Source organism: Danio rerio, chromosome 4 (assembly GCF_049306965.1).
Source record: "Danio rerio strain Tuebingen ecotype United States chromosome 4, GRCz12tu, whole genome shotgun sequence".
NCBI lineage: Eukaryota > Metazoa > Chordata > Actinopteri > Cypriniformes > Danionidae > Danio > Danio rerio.
Window position 1 is genome coordinate 20,817,241 of NC_133179.1, and position 21,511 is coordinate 20,838,751.

Here is a 21,511-nt window from a genome sequence, read left to right on the forward strand (position 1 = left end):
GTTATAATCATGTCCGCACACAAGAACGTGTATTTGTGTATCTATTTATAGCGTTGCTTTGAAGCTGGGATGAAGTAAACTCTAAAAAAACAATAATTAAAATCATTTACACCCTTCTGATCATCATATGCAAACAAGAGATCACCATGCAGCCTAAAATACAGAATCATGGTTTCCCCTTTTGTGTCTTGAATTATTTTATTCTGTGAAAAAGGGAGGGAAATCTAGGTAAAAGTATCATTTAAAATATTTTTGTTAAGACATACATCTATTAAAGGTTCTTTTAGGTTACATTATTGTTTTAACTCGTTATAGTAGCCTACTTTATTTAATAAATACAAATATAAAACAAATGCAAATACAATGTAAAACAAATGTAAATACAAAATGTTAACAAATATAAAACAAATAAAAATACAATGTAAAATTATACAATGTAAACAAACCAAATAGATCAAGTGATTATTTAAATTAATTTGTATTTATTTGATTTTTTTAGTTTGAAGTTTTTAGGGGTCATTAATTCACGTGAATCATATATATATATATATATATATATATATATATATATATATATATATATATATATATATATATATATATATATATATATATATATCATCATATATAATTATATATCATTTTATTCATATTTACCTGGGAAAGAGATCTTTGCTATATTGTAGGTATAATAATTACCACTAGAGAGGGCTCTTGTCGAGCCATCCATTTTTACAAAGTAGGTCCTCTATCAGCTACAACTAGGGAAAAAATAAGTCTTTCTATATTTGTAACATTTATTTCTTGCTTTTACATTGTTACATCATGTCAACAGATAACAAAACAACAGAAGGGAATATATTAAGTGAACCCCCCAGCACCAATTTTTTACACAGAAGCTACAGCATGTTTGCTCTCATTTTTAGCCTTGCTATCGGGCCAGTAATTTGTAGTCATGCAGAACAGCAAATGTCCAATCACTAAATATCCTCAGCAACTAAGACAGCATGTAAGTGCATCAACCGTTACCTTTATTTTTATTATGATCATCATTATTATTATTACTTAACTAATCTTTAACAAGACATCAACTCAGTAGTTTGTTTTCTCCAATGCTTTGAGTGATAAACACCATTATTTAATTGTTATTTGGTTACAGCTTTGTCCGTTTAAAATGTAATATGCTAAAAAAGTTAATTAACCTATTAAAACCCTGTAAAACATATGTAAAAGAGAGCACATTTTAACCATTATTGATCTGCCTTTTCAAACCACTGACTGAAGCTACATCTCGCATGCGTTACAACAGAACTACAAAAATGGTTGCATAGGTGAACAACGCTCACAAAATGGATTCATTATGGATGAAATGCACAGGAACAGGCTGCTTCTCTGGCACTGACACAAACAGAAACCATCAATCCCTTCTTCAAGTTTCTTCTAGGTAGGTTGCAAACATACATACAACAAAATAACTCCACACTAAAAACACAAAACATCCATCATGGAAAATATTCAGCATCAGGTAGTAAACTATATCATATAGTATGTCTAACATTGTACATGTTTGATTTGGGTTTATACAGATTCTCAACTTCTTGGGGGAAAGAAGCTAAAAAAGGTGACTGGGGGAAATCAACTTTATTGCAGGTTTGTCACTTCAGAGGTTTTCTGAACATAAGGCTTCAGTGATGTATCTGCTTCCCTTTTTTATTGTATACATCTGTGACCCTGTTTAATCCAGTGTTGTAGAGCGTAACCGTTGTTTCCTTTTAGCTGAGCAGCAGGAGAAGAGAGTCTCCATCCTTATGTTTGGCCATATAATTATTATGCTTTTTTTTTTCTTTTTATCGTCACCATGGACTCCTCTGAGAACAGGTCTACTGTGTAGCACAAAGCGGCAGTGCATAAGCTTTTCATCTGCAGAAATCTGCATTTGAATTGTCATTTACATTCTAATCCTCCTCTTCCAGACCATCTGTGCCAGTTTCACGCCTTGCCCGCCTTCATGTAAGTAGGGATGGTGCCACGCTGTGTCAAGCCCTCGAAGCGTTTGTAGGTGTAGTTGAGGAAAACCCAGTCCTTGGACTTGAAGTCTGATTCTGTTACATTTGCTACTGAAATGATGCGAGATGAAGAGAATAGTCAGAAAAGCAGACAGAGCCATGAAATGCCAATTAGACATACAGTGGTCAGCATAATTGAGTACTCCCCATTTTAAAGATGAATATTTGTATCTATTTCTCAGTGAATATAGACAATGTATTGGTGCATTTAAACAAAGCAGATTTATTAAATGGATATATTTATTAAAATAATATTTTAGTATTCTTAAGAAATAGAAAGATAATATATTTTAATTCATGCTAAATATTGGAGAAAAATGCAAACTACAAAATGTCAACATTTTTAAACATTTTTTTGTTTCTCTTGAATTTTGCTCCTTTTAAATTTTGTATTTAATATTTTTCTCTGACATATGAATTTGGGGGCACTAATTTTGGACCATTATCTTTTTATTAACTTATTTTGTTAGATTAGCTTCAGATTTGGCTTCAGTACTGACTAAACTAATGTTTTTGCACAAATAATATTGTATAGCTTTCTATAAAAATATGAAGTTAGATGAGAGATTTGTGAGGGGTGTACTCATATATGCTGAGCTGCACTGTATATACATACAGTAGATATGGGTGGAATACATGGGTTTATGCATGTATGAATATCTGCAAATGATCTGTTACATTAATTGTACACATCACAAATCCTATGTAAAGGCAATAGACATAATTGATTCCTTAAGGACTAAAGGTGAGGATGCATTTTAGTCTGCATATTTATTATAACACTGTCTACTTGTGTATAGATCTAATCACCTCATGTTGCTAAATCATGTTGGAAATATATCTAAAATTATTTTAGTTCAACTAAAAACGAAAATAAAAACTCAAATGAAAGCAGAATTAAAATAAATAAAAATTATACTGTATATAAGAATTGTAAGCTTTACTGTAACACTCTAATATAACATTTTTATAAATTTTAATATTCCTTTAATTAATCATAAATCTAAACTAATTAAAATTAAACCTATAAAAACACATATAATTTTCTAGCTAAATGGTACCAATATAGTTCATTTTATAATGTTTATTCATTTAAACATTATATTCAGAATTTATTCAGTAAAATTTGATATTAAAAATGAGTTTAAAATATTATTTAGGAAACTATTTGATTTCCATTAAGTTACATTATTATTTTTTAAGTTTCATTATTAATAAGTTCATCATAGTACTTTATTTTTTGGACTTTTAGTTTATATTATTTTTCTTTTATCATTGATATTGATACAATTCATTTTTATTGGTTTTATTATTGAATTTTTTAATTCAATTTACTCAAACTTTGGATCATTTAAAAAAAAAAAAATCTACTTATTTTTACATTTTTTAAATGCCTTTTTACCCAACATTTCTAGCATTCCCTTGTGGCCCCCGGGGGTCCTTGCAGCACAGTTTTAAAACCCCTGACTTAAATGGCTTAGGCAAACCTGACCATCTGGAAAACCTAATTAGTCTGTTCACACAAAGCGCAATAATATTAACTATAAACACAAGTTGTAATTGTTAGTTCTTACTGCAATAACAATGACTATACAGAAGTAGACAACATAACTGCATAGTGAACTAAATTAAATGGAGTGATATTGTGTGCAAATTCTAGTTGGTTATAAAAACAATTTGCAGTATACCTGGCTGCAGAATGTCTGACTCTGGAAAGTCATCAAAGTTGGACGTATCGTCAATGCTCTTGATGTCTATGGAAATAGCAGCAGGTCTCTCTCTGTGAGAAGGGAAACAGTTCAGTTCCAATTATCAACTTCAAACACTGCTTCTCTATGATCACACAATCAAAAAGCTTGATTACATTAATCCCGCCAACATAAACATTCAGAGTCATTTTGCAGCTCTAGACAACACTGTGATGACGTAAAAAAAACAAAGGAAAAATGTGTGCACATAAATACCTGATATGCTCCCAGTCTACAGACTCAAAAAAGGGATGAGATTTGATTTCATCCACACTTCCTGATCCAATCCGGTTTTCTGCATCTGTGCAATACCTGAAAACATCACCATACAGTTTGGTTAGATTTGATTTCAAATGTTTTTGAAATCAGTGATACTCTATACTTGAGGGAACAATCATTTTAATGAGGCATTGTTTGGTTTTTAAGATACAATGACATCATTCTTCAATATGGTTTTTGTTACAGATATAGAAGAATCTCTGACCTAAGGATCAATTCCTTGGCTCTCTCTGAAATGGGGACTTCAGGAGGGAAAGTTAGTGTTTCTCGCCAGTTCATGACCTTCCTGTAGGTTTCCTGTGGCGTCTCGGAACAGAAAGGTGGGTAGCCTGAAACAGGAAGACCAAACAAACACCTGTTTTAGTGCAGGAAAGGGCTACAGTAAAAGGCTTTTACAGAAAGAGTCTGGCCTGATATGAACCCGTCCACTTAGTGTTTCGTATCTCAAATTACTAACCTATCAACATTTCATACATTATGACTCCAAGAGACCACCAGTCACACAGCTTATTGTAGCCTGTCTGCATAAAGACCTCAGGGGCGATATAGTCTGGCGTACCGACTGTTGAATATGCCTGAATATGAGAGAAATTAAGTCACTAGTAATACCTAAAATTTTCTGTTCTGTTAAAAATAAGGGAAAAATTTCCTACCAGCTGCCTTCGGTTCTTCTTCCATGTTTCTGCTTTCCGCTTTGAATTCATGTTTTGAAAGGCTAACAGAAGATAAAACAGAGCAAATATGGTTAATTTGGGCCATTTTTATTATTTATCATTTAAAGTATTCCTACAAGTCCACTTATAATATTAAATAAAAACTGAAATGATCCGTGACAGGTGTTGACAATAACTTCTTGTGATTCTTCGTGAGGATATACATAGTAAAGTAGGTTTCAAATTATTAACTTTCCCACATTCTGCCCCTATTTTTAATTGTTAATCCTATTTTTGTTACCCCACAATGACTGTAAAAAGAAAAGCTTTTTGAATAATACATTTGTCAATAGCTGTGTTTCCATCCAAAGCTGAAATTTTAGCTTGTATGAAAATTTTGAATATCACTTAAATTTAAATCATTTACAATGTGTGTTCAAAAGGTCACACTAGTCACTTCCTAAGAAGCTGGCCCAAATGATCAATAATAAAAATGAAAGTTTCTTTAACCAGAGAGCTGTAGCTCTTTCTCTTCATAATACATGACTTGTGCTTCAGAGCGCGCAGACAGCAGCACATGTAATAACAAACAACATATTCGGAGGCGGATGTCTGGTGTTTGGGAACAAAATCTTGAGAGATGACAGACGTTCAAAACAACATTTGAGAAATGTATTGAGATTGGAGCCAGTGGTTATCCAATCACAAGATCCGAAAAGTCAAATTTTTGTTTTTGTTGTACATTAATTATAATGTTTACATCATTGCTTATAATGAAAACAAAAATACAGTGAGGTCATACTTCTAAGGTTTTATGGGTATCTTGTCATTTCCATACATCATTTTATTTTTTTCTGATACCTCAAAATATGCATGGATAAAAACAGCTATTTAGCAATGTACTCTATGCCAGAAAGTTGCATTTAAAAAAAAAAAGACATTTTAGCACCTTTGCCTTAATGAACTCATCACCATTTAGAATCATATGGCATTTTCCAACAAGAATTTCTTTTATTAAATATACTCAAACGGTTATTTAGTGTTTGGCGTAACTAGAAAAAAAAACATTTCAGAATTGTAACATGAGATTCATATATGAAACAAACATAGCCCTGTCACAATATCATTCTTTGTACGATATATTGTGCCAGGATATACTACGATAAATGATACTATTGTCATTTTAAGACCATTTTATGCCACTAATTACATAATGCCAGAATGACGATATAATAGCACCATAATGCAAGTTCACTCTTCCAAAGAACAAATTATATTTAATTCTTAAGAATATTTCATTTAATAATAGTCATTTTAACAATTTATTAATTAGGCATTGGAATCAGAACTTGAAAATATACAGTGCTCAGCATATATAAGTACACCTCTCACAAATCTATCTTTTAAACTCATAGTTTCTAATAGGAAGATATACAATATTATATTTGTGCATATACAATAGATTAGTCAGTACTGAAGGCAAATCTGGAGCTTATCTAACAAAATAACCTACAATAACGGTCCAAAAACTAGTACACCTAAATGTATATGTCATAGAAAAATATTAAATACAAATTTAAACAAGGAAAATCCAGAGAAACAAAAAAAAAGAAAAAAAAGGAAAAATTTAGTTGTAATTTTGTTAATATTTTTGCAATATTTTGCTTGAATTTTAATTGTATTATCTTTCTATTTCTAAATATGTTTGGTGACTAAAAAATTATTTTAATAGATATATCTGTTTAATAAATGTTTCTTTAAATGTACAAAAATACATTGCCTATATTTGCTAAGAAATGGATACAAATATTCATTTTTAGAATGGGGTGTACTCAATTATGCTGAGCACTGTATATCCTAAACAAATAAATAATAACAAATGTTAACAGAAAAAGTGCAAAGTAAAAAGTAAGAGGCTGTGATATCTGCTACTAAATCTATTTTCTGCTGTCAGGCACCAACATGAAAATATCCCATAGTAATGTATAGTAAATACTATAGTGTTTTCTTTAAACATACAGACACTGAGACCTCCAATAAAGATAGAAATGTTGCACAATCAGCTAAGATGTTGCTAGAATTGGTATGTACGGGCGATATATATTGCATCACCAAAATGACTAAGGTCTTGTCCATGTGTTGTGTGATAAGTCGATATATTGATTAGTGTGACAGGCCTAAACACACAAAGAGTTTATAGAATGTGTGTTTTAGTGTACATGCAAAGCTTACGAAATGCATTGTTGTTTTATTGTAATAGAATGTAAATACAGTACCTTACATATGATTTTGCAGATTTTACTTATTTTTAAAATCAGACATTTAAAATTAAGCTTCCTCAAATATCCAGTTTTCCAAAATCTTGTTTCTTTAAAGACAAAAAGTTTACGTTGTTTTGTCTTATTTAAAATACCCCCTGGTATAAAACGCTCAGTTACAATATGTTTTTACTGTTATAATCAAGGGAATTGCAATTCTTATGCTATTAATTCTTTAGCATTATTATTGGAAAATGTTATAATTGTTTCTCTATTTATTCTGCGTAATCCGTTTATGCTGGCCACTCACAGAAGTCACTGGGAGGGTTGTGTGTGAGATTCCTGTAAAATTCAGTCCGATGGGCCTTCTTCAAACCTGTGCAGAGGCCAAAGTCAGACAGTTTGACGTGACCCTACAGAACATAAAGACACAATCTGTCATGACGCATTCAGTTTCATAGACTACAAAAGCCTTCCCCAACCCCATTCATCTTCTTTGAACATACGGTCCATGTTATTTGTTTGTGTGTGTGTGTGAGCAAACATCAGAGATAAAGGCGAATTCCCACCCGTGAGTCCAGCAGCAGGTTGTCAGGTTTGATGTCTCGGTGAATGAAGCCCAGCTGGTGAATGGAGTCAATAGCCAAAACCGTCTCTGCGATATAAAACTGCGTGGCTTCTTCCGACAGCGTGTCTTTCTTCATCAGCAGAGTCATCATATCTCCTGAACACACACTCAAGAGTTACGGCCTCTGGGGAGCTGCTCTAAAAATAGGACTTTCCACTGCCGTTAGTACTTTTCCAGTTCTAAATCCCGCAAGGTTACATCAGTAAATACCATGTGACATTTTGTACATTTGTCCTCACCTCCAGGCAGAAACTCCATGATGAGGTACAGATTGCGTTTATCTTGAAAGCTGTAGAACATCTTTACTACCCAGGCGCCATCGGCCTCTACCAGGATATCTCTCTCGGCGCGGATATGAGCCACCTGCCACAGGGAGGCACACAGGTGAGAGGAGATGTTATCAGTGGATTGCTATGACAACGGGCGACTGTGTCTGAAGCTGCTGATTTAAATAGAATTGAAAGAATGTAAGTCCATACCTGCTCTTTTTCTAGCATGTCTGCTTTTCTGAGGATCTTCATGGCATAAATGTGACCCGTGTCTTTTTTCTGAACAAGCCGCACCTAAAGACAATACAAAATAAGGATCTTCTGAGAAGAGGCTGGGATTTCTGAAGAAATGTAAGTTAACGTTTTTTTTTTTACAGCTATAAATTCTTCTGCATTCTTAAAAATAAATAAATAAAAAGGCCGTGAAGATGAGCACAATCCAGTATTGTTAATTAAAATAACGATGAATAAATAAAATGTAAATATAAGTTTAAAAACTTAATTAAAAATGAATTAACTTGATTAAAAATTAAATAAATCAAAATGTTAGAATATTTTTTAAATAAAAGCTAATTCCCATGTATAATAGTTAATAAATAACACTAGAATTACTGGCAGCTAACTGAAATAGGTACTGAAATTACTGAAATATTTTTAACAAAAAACATTGTTTTTACTATATATTAATTACAGTTGAAAATAAATTTACATAATTCAGACTAACTTAAGACTGATCCAGGAGGAAGAGCAAGTTTGTAAACAAAAAGATTCATTAAAGACCCTAAATTAAAGTTCTATCACCATTTATTGACCCTCCACTTGTTTTAAACCAGAGTTCTTTCTTCTGTTTAACACAAAATAAGATATTTTGTAACATGTGGGAAACCAGTAGCCATTGACTTCTCTCACTTCTATAGTAATTTTTGTTACTACTAAGGTTGTCAATAAATACCGGTGTTCAGCTTTCTTCAAAATATTATAATAAAAATAACTTTAAAACCACTTAAGGCTGAGTAATTGGTAAGTAAATAAAATTTTGGTGAACTACTCCTTTACCGACTCAAAAATATATATAAAAAACAGGTCTGCTTTTATGCTAACATCAAAATTCAAAAATATATTTTATGAGTCAAGTTTTGACGTCATGATATGGGCTATTTATGTGACCTGCTTATGAAGAGTGTTTTATATCGATCACTCATGAGCTTTCATTTAAGCTAGGTTGCAGCCTTAGAAGATGGCAGACATCAAGATTTGCAGCAAAGCAATAAACAGACCTCTCCAAATGCTCCTCTCCCAATCACTTTAAGGGACTCAAAGTCATCAAGACCAAGCCGAGTCCTCTTGAGCCGCAGAAACTCAGTCTCCTTACGAGCATGCAGAGAGCGCCTCATACTCTTCTGCAACAACAGACAAAAAGCTTAAATTAAATATATCAATATTATTAAGCCACATTGGCACAATGCAACTATCTGAGACCTACTCAAGCTATATATACTGTACTTGTGAATAAGCAAAACAGGTTTTTGTTGACACTTCTCTGATTATTAAAGAGACAGTTCACCCAAAAGTGAAAATTGTACAATCATTAACTCATCTTGTACATTTTACAATCATATTTGACATACTTTCTTGTGTAATACACAGAGCAAAAATAGATATTTTGAAGAATGCTGAAGCCATTGACTTCTATAGTACTTTTTCCACACTACAGATGTCCATCAAAATTTAAAATGTCTTCTTTTGTATCCAACAGAGGAAGTTTTGGATATATTAAAATAGCATAACTTTTCATTTTTGGGTGTAAATGTCTCTTTTACTCAGGAACATATTCAGAATATAAAATAAACTAATGTCATGTAGCTTTTAAGGTCAGTAATGCTTCTGACCTCTTCATCAGGTAGACCCTCCTCATCCATCACCTTCTCCAGCTTCTTCTGCCTGAAATACATAAAAAAAACCTTATAACATAAGCTTTATACTAATTCAGGCATGTCCAAACTCGGTCCTGGAGGGCCAGTGTCCTGCAAAGTTCAATTCCAACCCCAATCAGAAATACCTGGGCTAGCTAATCAAGCTCTTACTAGGCTTTCTAGAAACATCTTTGCAGGTGTGTTGAGGCAAGTTGGAGCTAAATTCTGCTAGACACCGGCCCTCCAGGACCGAGTTTGGACACCCCTGTACTAATTAAATCACAATCTGCCTAAAGGATACATTAAGGGTTAGTTCCCCAAAACATTTAAATTCTGTCATTAATAATTACTCACCCTCATGTTGTACCAATCCCCTGGGACATTTGTTCATCTTCAAAACACAAATTAGGATACTTTAGATGAAATCCAAGAGCGCTCATCATTCTCCATGTTTATTGTAATACTTGTCATTATTTTTGTTTTATGTGACCCCAAAAGTATTCCCATAACTTGATAATATTCCAACTGAACCACTGAATGCATATTGTCTGTTTTGAGCATGTTTCTGATATTTCTCCTGGATTTCATCTTTAATATATTCATTTGTGTTGTGAAGATAAAGAAACGTCTCAGAAGTGTGGAACGACATGTGGGTAATCATTGACAGAATTTTCGTTTTTGAGTGAACTACCCCTTTTAGTAATATGGTTTGAGGATGCAGGTGTAGTGAGCCGGTTTTGACATGCTCACCTCATCTCACGCTCCTCATGCTGGGTGAGCAGGGTGCTGTAGAAGTGCTCCAGCGTGAGTTTGGCCACCGTCACGCGCTCACGTGTATGGTTGCTCATAGGGAGGGGCGCTGCCATGCCTCCCGTCATGGCCATGCTAGTCTGAAACAGGAAAATCATTTGCAAAGCAGAGCTGAGCTGAATACAAATGAATGATCCTCAAACAAACAGCCCTACTGAAAAATGTAATACATGTATAGCACGTCCGCTTGAAATATTTTAATAATTACAAATATCACTGTGTAATGGATTAATCAATTTATGAACTTATTATTAAGTTGCTTACTAATGTTGTTACACACTTTATTAACCATCTTGTAGATACTAATGTAATTGTTACAAGGTTAATAATAATATTCATTAACAATCATTTCGGTCACATCACAACCTCCATTACCAACAATAAAACTTTAATTATAGCCATGATTATATTCAAATAAATGCATTTAGTAAATCAAAGATATAGAGTGCGTGAATGCCAGCCCTCAATTTTTTACCCACTCATTTTTCCTCCAACAGATTTTTGAAAGTCTTTGTTAAAACATTATAATCCATGAGCCAAATTAACTACCAGGATAGCATGCTATATTTGAAGCAAAGATGCATGACAAAAAAACAATATGATAAGATTGTATAGTTTTGTGTATCTTTAATGAAAAAACAAATGACAATCCTATGAAGCATTGTGAATGACACAATTAAAAATAGTGCAGTAATACAAAACAATTGAGACTAATTTAAGTTGTTGGCTGTATCCATAGAAACAGTATAATTTACATTTATTGAAAAATATGCATACAAATATTTAAAGTCTGTGAACCGGAACTTGCTGAGACTTTTATTTCACTATGCTGATTGATATATTTCTAACTAAAACTGAAAATTTAGTAGGGGGGCGGGTTTTCTTTTTTCACATCATTCTTTTGTATTCAACTAATGGAAAGATGTTAACAGAGAACAACCGCCGCTCCAAATGTAGAAGTAAATGGTCAGACTTTGAATAAAGATTACCAAAACAAACTTGTTTTTCAGTGGATTAACTTGCATGGATTAACTGTTCATTTTAAGACTAACAATGTGAGCTAATAAATTAAACATTGTACATTTCCAATTCACATGGATTTAGGAACTTAGAGATCAAAGCAAGATCAATTATGGTGCTTTATGGATGAGGGTGGTGGAGTCACTTGTGGGTGGTGGTCACTTTTGGTGTACTTTGTTAACTACATTTCTCAGATTATTGTATTCTGCACAGCATCGTGGGCAATGTAATTTTAAGCACAGGTTACACTATTATAAAAAGTTGTATTACAAACTAGCTGAATTCATTCAAACAGTAGGGTTCAACAAAAACATACACAATCAATTTACAACCTTAAAGATGGCAAGAGGTATGAGGTGAAAATCTGTTTGAGAAATCAATCCTGCATTAACTGAGTTTTTCAAAATGCATCGCTATTCTCTTGAATAAATTCTAAGCTTAGTTTTTTTTACAGCAGCTTCTATAGTAGTTTTTAACCGTAGACAAGTGCTAGCGAGAAAGAGTGATTGTGTTTTTAGCAGAGTATTATAAGTATAAACACATCTCATTACAAGCACTCTTGTAATTCACTTAAACCTTTTCTAACTTTTCTAATAATTATTTTTAGTTTCAAGTGGTATGTATAAGGATTTAGATGCAAGCAGAGTATGGCTGTTTGTGAAGCATACAGTGCCATCTGCTGTTAAAAACCAAGCTCTGAATTTATTCAAGAGAGAATAGCATAGCAATGCTTTTTGAAAATCTCAGAATCAACGCAGAATGGATTTCTCAAACGATTTGTCAGTAATATAGTTACTAAATGGTTGCTACATATAAATTTTTACTGTTGCTTTATTATTTTTAACAAAAAAGAACTATATATATATTATTAAAAATATAAATTTTAAAAATGGAAAACAAAAACTAATTTGAAAATATTAATTTAAACTATAAAAGTATCTTTTATAAACAGCATTGCCATTGTTTTAAAAAAATGACAATTTTGTTATCGTTATTGGTAGGACTTTCTAACTGATGTGTAAATAAACACCCGAAATGGAGTTTAACATTAGTGATTCCAGACTGCTTTGAGTCTCCTAAGGAATGAATCCATTCCATTCCACTTGAATTCCAGACCAGCTTTCAGTCTGTGCTGAAGAGCCGATTGGAGATACTCGCAAAACTAGACCACTTGACTAATTTTGAACGATTTCCATCGACTACCTGACCAATTTCGGCCATAAAAGTAAGTATCTCGATATGAATTGCTGATTTATTGAACTGTTTCTGAAATAACATCACTGAAGACGGGTTTTATGTTATTATTATATCAAAAATAGCGTTTCTTAAAAGCATAATGTCTATAAAAGTCGTTTCCGCGCAATATTCAGCATGACAGCTGTGACAATGCTTAATTAGCATTTGCATTATCTCGGCATTGTTTGCCTGTTATATTTGAGGCTGAGGAGGAGGTTTCTGCACCTGCTCACGCAACGGTCAGCTGATGAATGTGGCGAAAAACGCAAAGTTGATTTGCGTGCGTGACCTTGCGAACGTCACATGCAGTTTGACATGTTTATAAAAACAGATGCATCAACCTGCACACCGCACAGATAACAGCGAGATGACCAAATACAATCAACCCTTAAATCTATCAAAAATACAAAGCATGATGCATATGTGACATTTAACAAAACAGCAACGCGATTGTTTAGTGCATCTGCCCGTTTCTCTCTCCTATATGATGAGCGTCATCCTGATCTGATGATCTACAACAGCAGCACAGTGATTTATTTCCACCATCATATTTCTAAATTCTCACCTCCCCGTCCTCCTCCAGATTAGACAGTTTGCCGGACAGTCGAGGGTCGAAATAAGGATGAAATAAAGCCAAGTGAATGGCCGTGGGTTGAGCAGGCAGAGCAGAGAGGCTCAATGATCGCTCATGTTTATTCTCTATTCAGGCTGATGTTTGTTGAGCGCTGCGGCGGAGCTGCGTTGAATCTGATCCACCTCCCCGCACACGCGCTCTATGCGACAAAATAAGAGTCTTCGCGGCGCAGGACAGCTCTACAAAATAAAAGTGTGCTTTAGAAATATGGAATAATGGTAGAAAAAAGACTAGGGACAAAATAACTTACAGGCCCGTAGCCAGCCTATTGAAAGGGGTGGTTCTTTTTTCTCTAAAAGTGGTCATTTTTGAAATTATTCACTTAATTTTCTATTAAAATATGAGGTTTAAATACTGCATTTTAGTGACATTTTAAGCACCATTTTTGCTGGATTAGCCTGTCAGATGGTGATTGTAACCACACTATTTGATGCAACAAAATGTCTTTCCTACAGTTTTGTCAAAGTGCTTTGTCTAGACTAGTTTACCACAAAGTGTTTAACAGTTATTTACAAATGTGTGTTTAAACAATAAGCTATCGTAGTTAAATAATGTAATGTGATTAGAATTTTAAAAGAAACATTTTAAACAAAGAAATATAAGAAAATACAAATTTATTATCATCCATCATTAAAAAACAAAAACAATTAGGAATCTGTTTAAACTTGTTTTAAATTAAAAACTGTCACCTACAGGCAAATAACAAACAGGCCAGCTCATTTGCTTAATCAGAATTTGTCAATTTGAACAATTACAAATTAAATTAGTCTTAAAGCCTTCTTCTATCGGTTATTTTCATGATTTATGATGGCATACTGTGAAAAATGGGACAAATAAGCTCATATAGCAGGCATATTCTGAAGTTTGTCAGTACAGAGGGTAGCTCTTTTGAACCACCCGAACGCCCCCAGGCTACGGGCCTGGCTTATATGATTATAATTCCTTTCAGACCAAGCAAAATTGTTATATTAATCGTTTTAATGTATATATTAAAGGCTGTTTACATTTTTTGTTCATTTTTGTTTGTAATTTACTGTCTGACTAACTTTAGTGTAGTTTTCTTTCTTTTTAATTTAAATACGATTAGCATCCATTAGCTTCTAGTCAAAGGTTTGTAGCCCCTTTTTTGATGTTTTTAAATAATGAAACAAAATTAAGTATTTTTAAATGTTATTACAAATTAAGAGTAATTTTATTATGCTGATTTGGTGCTCAGGAAACATTTCTCATCACATTATTATCTTAAAATATTTTGCTGCAGATTTATTATTATTATTTATTTTGTGGGAAATATGATAAGCTGTAGGATTACATTAAAAACAAACAAAAATGTTTATTTACGAAAAAGAATTACGTTTTAACAAATAAATAAAAATATTACATCACATTGATATGACGTTTTAACATTTAAATAGGAAAAACTATGTTTGAACGTTAATTAAAATATAAAACAATTAAAATGTAAACATATTTCGTATTATATTTTTAAGCAAATAAAAACCTGTTTTTTCAAAAACTTTATAAAAAGCTAAATTATTAATAATTCAATATTTATTACTCTTAATGTTTGCTATACATATTCAAACTCAATTTAATACTTTCAGTTATAACATAAAATAATTCACCACCAAAAGAAAGTTTCTTTTTCCTTTTTTTATTTTACCATAGACCGCCGCTCCTGTTCACCTTTTAACACAAAAGCGTTTCAAAATTAAGTTTTGGGTGGACAGTAAGACACATGAGCTTGCTGTAATGTAATATTTACAGTGCCAGTTACAGTAACATTTGAAAATTCAAACAAATACACACACCTCAAAAATCCCTTCTTGTGCAATTATACCTGAGTGAGAACACACACTACAGAATTATTCATATAAGAAAGTAAACGCAACACACTTATCAAAAACAGAAATGTATATAGAATGTTGATAAAGACGCTAAATTAATGATAGTGCATAACAAATGTAAAAAACAAACAAACAAACAAACAAACAACAAATGCATCCCTGAAATCTTGAAATAACCTCTCAGAGACATTTACAGCAAATACCACAATGGTCATTTATTTATCCAATGGCCACATTTGGTTAAAAAAACAAAAAAACAAAACAGTACTGTGAATATCCATGTAAAATATTCCTGTTTTTCTGTCTCTCACTCACACACACACCGATATCTTATGCACACTTTGTACAATTTTCTTGTGCTTCACATTGAGAAATGGTCACATATTCTACTGGCCATAAATTATGTCTCTGTAATGTCACAGTTCAGTTAAGCACAGCTTCTCTTCATCCTTCTCTGGGTCTCATTTCAATCCAAAATCACTGATCACTCTGATTTTTCAAGACATTTTTGCAGGTCTTTCAGTGACAAGACAAGGTCATAAAATCCCAGCACTGTTTAAAAGGAATCTACAAAGAAAACCTATACCTAAGTTTGATGTTGAAGACTTTACATTATAGAAAAAAGTGTTCTAGTCAAAACTAATAACATGGTGAGTTAAGTCTATGCACTATAGATGATTCTCTTGGGGGTTACACAGGCTCTCTGTCATCGATGGATGAGTGCTGACACTGATAAACAGGCAAAGAATAGCATGATAGACAGGCTGATTGCCACAGCCCCACCACAGTCCTTGGCATTTTCCTGCAACAGAGACACAGAATATGTAGCAGAGATCTTCAAATCTTGCAGACAGATAGCTGTCTGCAAAGCATGTCTGATTGCAGTCTAGTATGTTTGTATTTACTTGAGGGTGGTAAGCGTGACAAGACTCAGGCCTTCTTCGTATCTTCTGAGATCTCATGCGGTCACATTTCACTGAGGCATTGTGTGCTGAGCGGTTAAGTAAAAAACGAAGAAAATGCAAGAATAACAAGCAAACCAAAGAGTAATGCTTTAGTTGAAGTCATAAAACCTCATGAAACCTTTATTATCATGACATGACATCATGTGAATATGAAGGAGATTTTATGCATGCGTATTACAACTGAAATTTATTGTCATTAACTTAGTTGTACCATTTTAAATGCATTTTAAAAGATGGCATTGTTTGAGATGTCTTTGTCATGATGATTTATTTATGCATTTTTATTTTCATTGTTTTTTTAGTTTCCTCCAACATAATGTCAGATACTAGACAATTTCAAATGTCTCAAAAACATTAAATATCTTGGTAATGGCAAGCTGTCATGACAAAGATGTATTCGTTTGTGTCAAGTAGTCATATAAAACATCTCAAACAAGGTTATCTGCATTTAATATGACATAACTGAGCGATTGGCACATAATTTAAACATTATCATGATTATAAAGGTTTCATGGCAGTTTTTTTTAACACCCCCTTCAATTAAAGTGTTACCAAGCAAAGCTTTTTAGAAGATCTAGATGCTTTTCCCTGAAGATTGTCATTTTTAATGTGGCAAATTTATTGGTTGCACCTTTAAGTGACTAAAGCATGATTCATCTCCCCAGTGTGTGGTCTGAGGAGCCTGAATTAGCTGGGCTTTTAAGGATATATTTGACCTCTTTGGGCTCCATGGTGATGGGTGGATATTGCCGAGAACAGTCACAATCAGCCTGAATCACCACCAGCAGCAAGTTGCTATCTGGTATCTGTTGAATTACGAACACCCTGCATGCAATAATAGAAAGAGAGAGATCAAAATTCAAAGATACCCTCATCCTTACTACAGATTACATTTTAAAACAGTATTCCAGAAACCACAAAAATGAAGATACAAGTATTGAGAGTCTGTTACTGATGAAATAAAGTGGCATTAATGACCTAAGGAGGTAACTATAGAAATAACTGCATGCTTTCTTCTAGGATTGATATTGTAGATCAACTAAGCATAATTTAAGTTAAAGGGAGTTAAAGGGAAATCATTTTCACATAGAAAATAAAATGGCTGTCATCATTTAGTCATTCCAAACCTTTATGAGTTTTACAAAAGAAGATATTTAATTGAATGTTGGAAACCAGTAACAATTCGGCATTTACAGTAGAAAAATATAAATACAATGGAAGTCAATATCTAGCAGTTTCCAACAGTTTTCAAAATGTCTTCTTTTGTGCTCAACAGAAGAAATACAATCAAACAGATTTGTGACAAGTGAAGGGTGAATAATTGATGACAGAATAACATTTTTTGGGTGATCTATCCCTTTAAGGCTGCTCTGTGATCAAATAAAAGATGTAATGGTGCATAAATGGCAGACTTCATTATGGCTGCTCAGATCCACCTCAGTCCCTATTATCAGTGTACTATATAATGGTCCATTTGCTGTGTAAATGCATTTATATCACCTCTGAGGAGTATTAATCTGTAAAGACAACTAATGTCACTTAAGACGTGCTCCTGTGTCACCTACGCTAGTGTTAATTAGCCAATGAATACAGTAGTTTTTATTACTTTGTTATCAAATGTCTTTAAAATATGTGACATTTGATTAGTTGTGTAATTAGCAACAAAAATGGGCAAACTGCTTTCAAAAATTACGTATGGCTTCAAAATTATTTATGTTGGTTTTGTTCAAGTGCTAGGGATTTTTGTTATATTTTAAGAGGCTTGCAAAAGGACCATACTACTTCAAGCCATTAATGGTAAATAAAATGCTGAAGCTATTTTCCTACTACAGTATGTTTGCGAAATCTATGCAAGACTAGCTTTAATTTTCAGTCCATTATATGTCTTCACCACAAGAGGGCCTCAAAAAGGCATGAAGGCATTAGGTTAGATTTTATAGGTTTTCTTTTGCCTGACAAACTAATACAGTTAGTTTGTGTTAGGCAACAGTAAGTAATTAGTAACTGTAATGTCAGACTGATTGTTATTGTGGAAATTATAGCTATTTTTGATATCATAACATAGATAACTGTACAATAAATCCCTTAATGTTTATTGTGGAAATAATCTCCACATTTTGATAAAAACAACATTAATAAAAAAGAAATATTAACAAAACAAAATTAAACTCCACAGAATAATCTGCCTATTAATTTGCAGGCCTCTTTCCCCTTATGTCTTTGCACAATCTTAAAAATCTTTTTTGATCCACTTTAACATTTAAACATATCTGTCAAAAAAAATTTTCAAACTTAACCAGACTTTAAACCAGACTTTTGATCATTTGTCAATGTCTGTGTTTTTAAACACTGTCAGTGCAACATGCGTTTGATTAGTAAACAAATCTTCTCCCTCATTCACAAGGATGCACATGTGGACCTTTTAGCAACATACATTGATTCGCTGTGGTCATGCTTATTTCATCACTTAGGGATCACCGGTTTTGCAGCCGATAGCGAGTACTGATTCCTTTTCATGTTGATCGGCCGATACTGAGTACCGATTCTGAGTAGAGATCTTGCCTTATTACCTCAGAGAATAAATTAAAGATGTTGCATATAATTCCTTAAACACGTCACTTATAACCATTTAGTGTGGACATGGTCAGAAGCAACTTTAAAGAACAAAATACATAAATCATAAAAAAATTACTAATTTTTTACTAATTACTAATTAAACAGTTCAAATCATGGAAGAATTCAACATGTCTCACTGAAGTTTGGAGCGCATAAGGAGTTAAAATACACACCTATAAATCTGTTACTTCTTTACTAAGAGGAAATAGGTAAATAAACTACTGGTTATTACAATACATAAATTACACTTCGTTGTATTATTAAATTTTCAAGTTTCATTTATTTATTTATTTACTTATTTTTAATTTCACTACTTTTTCTAGCCAGGATTTAATGACCTTCCAATATTGTTGAAAACACAGAACATTCAGTTCTGATATGTAAAAAAAAATCAGTTCTTAAATGTCCTCTGCTTATAAACTTGTAAACAAACAATTGTGATAGGTTCATGAGATTAGCCAGATTAGCGAGTCATGAAATGTGATTATCGGCCGATTTCTGGCCGATCGATCGGAGCATCGCTACTTTTATTAAAGTCACAGAATGATATAGCTGTAATGTTGATGTAATATTCTAACGTAAATCTTTACTTTATATTTTTTAAAGTTTGTTTAAAAACCAAGCATTTACTAATTAACTTTCTTGTTATTTTCAAATAACTACTTCTCATTTCACATATGCATCTCATAAAAAGGCATTTTAAAAACAGATGGAATTCAAACATCAAGAAATTTCTTACTTTTGACATCTCCCACACTTGATCAGGCTGTTGGTTTCTTTGATTGATGGCTCGTAGACGAAGCTGGGATATTCAGTGTCACACGGCTGCAGAAAGCCACCCTTTAACTTCTTACTAGCTACAAAGCAAAACCTACTGTTATCTTTCAAAATAAATTACAGTATGAATGTCCCTTTCCTCCTCAAATGCCATCAGCTATAGGTTACTCTCATTATACGCTTTGAACAACAGAGGGATTTGAATAATCTAGTCAGTAATAAAAAATGTCACTTGAAAGCCATAAAAAAAAAATTCTTTGTTCTCTCTTTTCGCCCACAATGATGAAGACAGCACTTACATGAATGGAATGAGGTCTTGGCTGTGACAAATGGAGATGAAGGAGGGATACAGAATGAAAGGAATGAGACAGCAGGTGATGAAGGAGGAAGACAGTCGAACGACCATGCAAACAGGTGAGTAACACAAATGAATGATAAAGTGACGTTATAACACCATTTACAATTAGTTTACTTCACACATACCCTCTGTAAAGTGATCCGAATGCCACAGATTGTAGATGTTGAAGTCCAATAAAAGGCTGGGGGAGAGAAACCTGATTTTACAAAGGATGAACTGAGTCACTGATGTTTTAGAGAGCAGAAAAACAGCCACACTTACAACAGGAAGTTGGATAGGAACCATTTCAGTGCTGCCAAAAGATTATAAAAGGGCTGAGGAAAGAAAAAAAGCAGAACAAGGGAAAAATGCAATAAAAGAATCAAGCTTGAATCCTTTCATTTTAATTACTCTGAGTATTTGTGTGCAAGAGCTTTTCTGACAGAAACCTGACTGATTTTTTTTCCCTATACACAATGACTCCATCATGTGAAGGCCAAACTTTCAGCTAGATCAGACCTGACCTGTGACCTCCACCCATAAAGTCATACCATGTTAAGAATAGCAATATTTCACATGTAACACTGATAGCATCTGACGGTTGTGTTCTGGTAGAAGTTATTAAAACAGACAAGAGGGTGCTTACACTTAGCAGGGGTCGAGCGCCACTAGCAGAGTGAGCGTGCGCCTTACACATGGCCTGATAGTCATAGAGTACAACTCTGTGGAAAACACACACACACACACAGTGACATCATTATACTTTAATGCGTCACATCACAGCTCAGGTTTAGCTCACCTCAATATTAAATTTTTTTCATAATTTACTCACTAGTTGCAAATCCATAAAAAATTTAAAATATTTTCAATGACTCCAAGATATTTTCTGCCAAAGTTTTATATAAAATATATTAAAATATAAGCATAATAAATGAAAACAGTTCATTAAATTATTGGCCTATAATGCACACCTGAGGTGGTGATGTGGTAGTGGCCATTGCACTTTTGGTGTCCATTATTTCATAATGATTCAACTCACTGAAGTTCGTTATTCCACACATTTACCCTACGGTTATCACATCTAAACACATTGTTCCATTGTATTTTTTTACTTTGTGGGTGTAACATTAGTTTCGTAGTGGCCGTTTGCATAATCATATTTGTTATTTTCAAATTTATACAAATAGAGAGCAATGCAAGCACTTTCTCCATGTGTGCCTGTAGTTCAGCAAGCATCTTAACTTATCAGAATGTTGCAATTGCACTGCACGTCATGTATGTGTCAAGTATGTATATCAGTTATAACGGTAAATAATTACCTCAGACAAACCAACCAAACGCTCTTTTCCCCTTTTTTTATTTCTCCATAAACAATACTTGTATCAGAGCTCTAGCATGTGTTTGTCAGTGCTGGTTCATTAGAAAGCGCAGCTGAAGGTTGCTTAGCAATAGCAG

General features: G+C 33.2%; 3 protein-coding genes across 9 annotated transcripts in view; 1 reads left to right on the top strand and 2 right to left on the bottom strand.

The window, feature by feature from the left end:
* Window positions 1-779: 779 nt before the first annotated feature.
* stk38l (serine/threonine kinase 38 like) lies at window positions 780-13,677 on the bottom strand. Of its 2 annotated transcripts, none has more exons than XM_005164867.6 (14): window positions 13,446-13,677; window positions 10,565-10,704; window positions 9,791-9,842; window positions 9,179-9,301; window positions 8,112-8,195; window positions 7,872-7,995; window positions 7,574-7,728; window positions 7,315-7,417; window positions 4,747-4,808; window positions 4,551-4,668; window positions 4,299-4,422; window positions 4,031-4,126; window positions 3,755-3,846; window positions 780-2,117 (listed from the first exon to the last, which is right to left on the bottom strand). In XM_005164867.6, exons 2-14 carry the CDS (start codon window positions 10,696-10,698, stop codon window positions 1,990-1,992), a joined length of 1,395 nt encoding a protein of 464 aa, XP_005164924.1. In that variant the 5' UTR covers window positions 10,699-10,704; window positions 13,446-13,677; the 3' UTR covers window positions 780-1,989.
* Window positions 7,878-21,511, top strand: part of lrtm2a (leucine-rich repeats and transmembrane domains 2a) — a 39,097-nt gene continuing 25,463 nt past the window's right edge. The window contains exons 1-3 of one of the 3 annotated variants that reach the window (XM_073947168.1): window positions 7,878-8,016; window positions 8,127-8,252; window positions 20,008-20,133. The gene's annotated coding sequence lies outside the window, so the exon portion shown is untranslated. Of the gene's footprint in view, window positions 8,017-8,126; window positions 8,253-12,713; window positions 12,870-20,007; window positions 20,134-21,511 lie in introns of those variants that run through there. The other 2 variants (XM_073947169.1, XM_021475261.3) reach the window with 2 other exon arrangements.
* cacna2d4a (calcium channel, voltage-dependent, alpha 2/delta subunit 4a) overlaps window positions 15,557-21,511 on the bottom strand; it is a 57,475-nt gene continuing 51,520 nt past the window's right edge. For 3 of the 4 annotated variants that reach the window (XR_012402080.1, XM_073947166.1, XM_073947164.1), the window contains exons 33-40: window positions 20,703-20,778; window positions 20,339-20,391; window positions 20,203-20,258; window positions 20,019-20,039; window positions 19,682-19,799; window positions 17,036-17,151; window positions 16,267-16,349; window positions 15,557-16,163 (exon numbers count right to left, since the gene is read on the bottom strand). Coding sequence is in view for 3 of the 4 variants with exons in the window: in XM_073947166.1 (XP_073803267.1) it covers window positions 16,068-16,163; window positions 16,267-16,349; window positions 17,036-17,151; window positions 19,682-19,799; window positions 20,019-20,039; window positions 20,203-20,258; window positions 20,339-20,391; window positions 20,703-20,778 (619 nt within the window). In the remaining variant the exon portion in view is untranslated. The remainder of the gene's footprint in view (window positions 16,164-16,266; window positions 16,350-17,035; window positions 17,152-19,681; window positions 19,800-20,018; window positions 20,040-20,202; window positions 20,259-20,338; window positions 20,392-20,702; window positions 20,779-21,511) is intronic. The other variant, XM_073947165.1, reaches the window with a different exon arrangement.

Excerpts from the sequence above, each read along its gene's own strand:
- stk38l (XM_005164867.6), bottom strand. The coding sequence starts at position 10,698 with ATGGCCATGACGGGAGGCATGGCAGCGCCCCTCCCTATGAGCAACCAT. Across the intron at positions 9,302-9,790 it reads AGGGTCTACCTGATGAAGAG|AAGAGTATGAGGCGCTCTCT; the intron begins GTCAGAAGCATT and ends CTGTTGTTGCAG. Across the intron at positions 4,127-4,298 it reads GCCAAGGAATTGATCCTTAG|GTATTGCACAGATGCAGAAA; the intron begins GTCAGAGATTCT and ends TGATGTTTTCAG.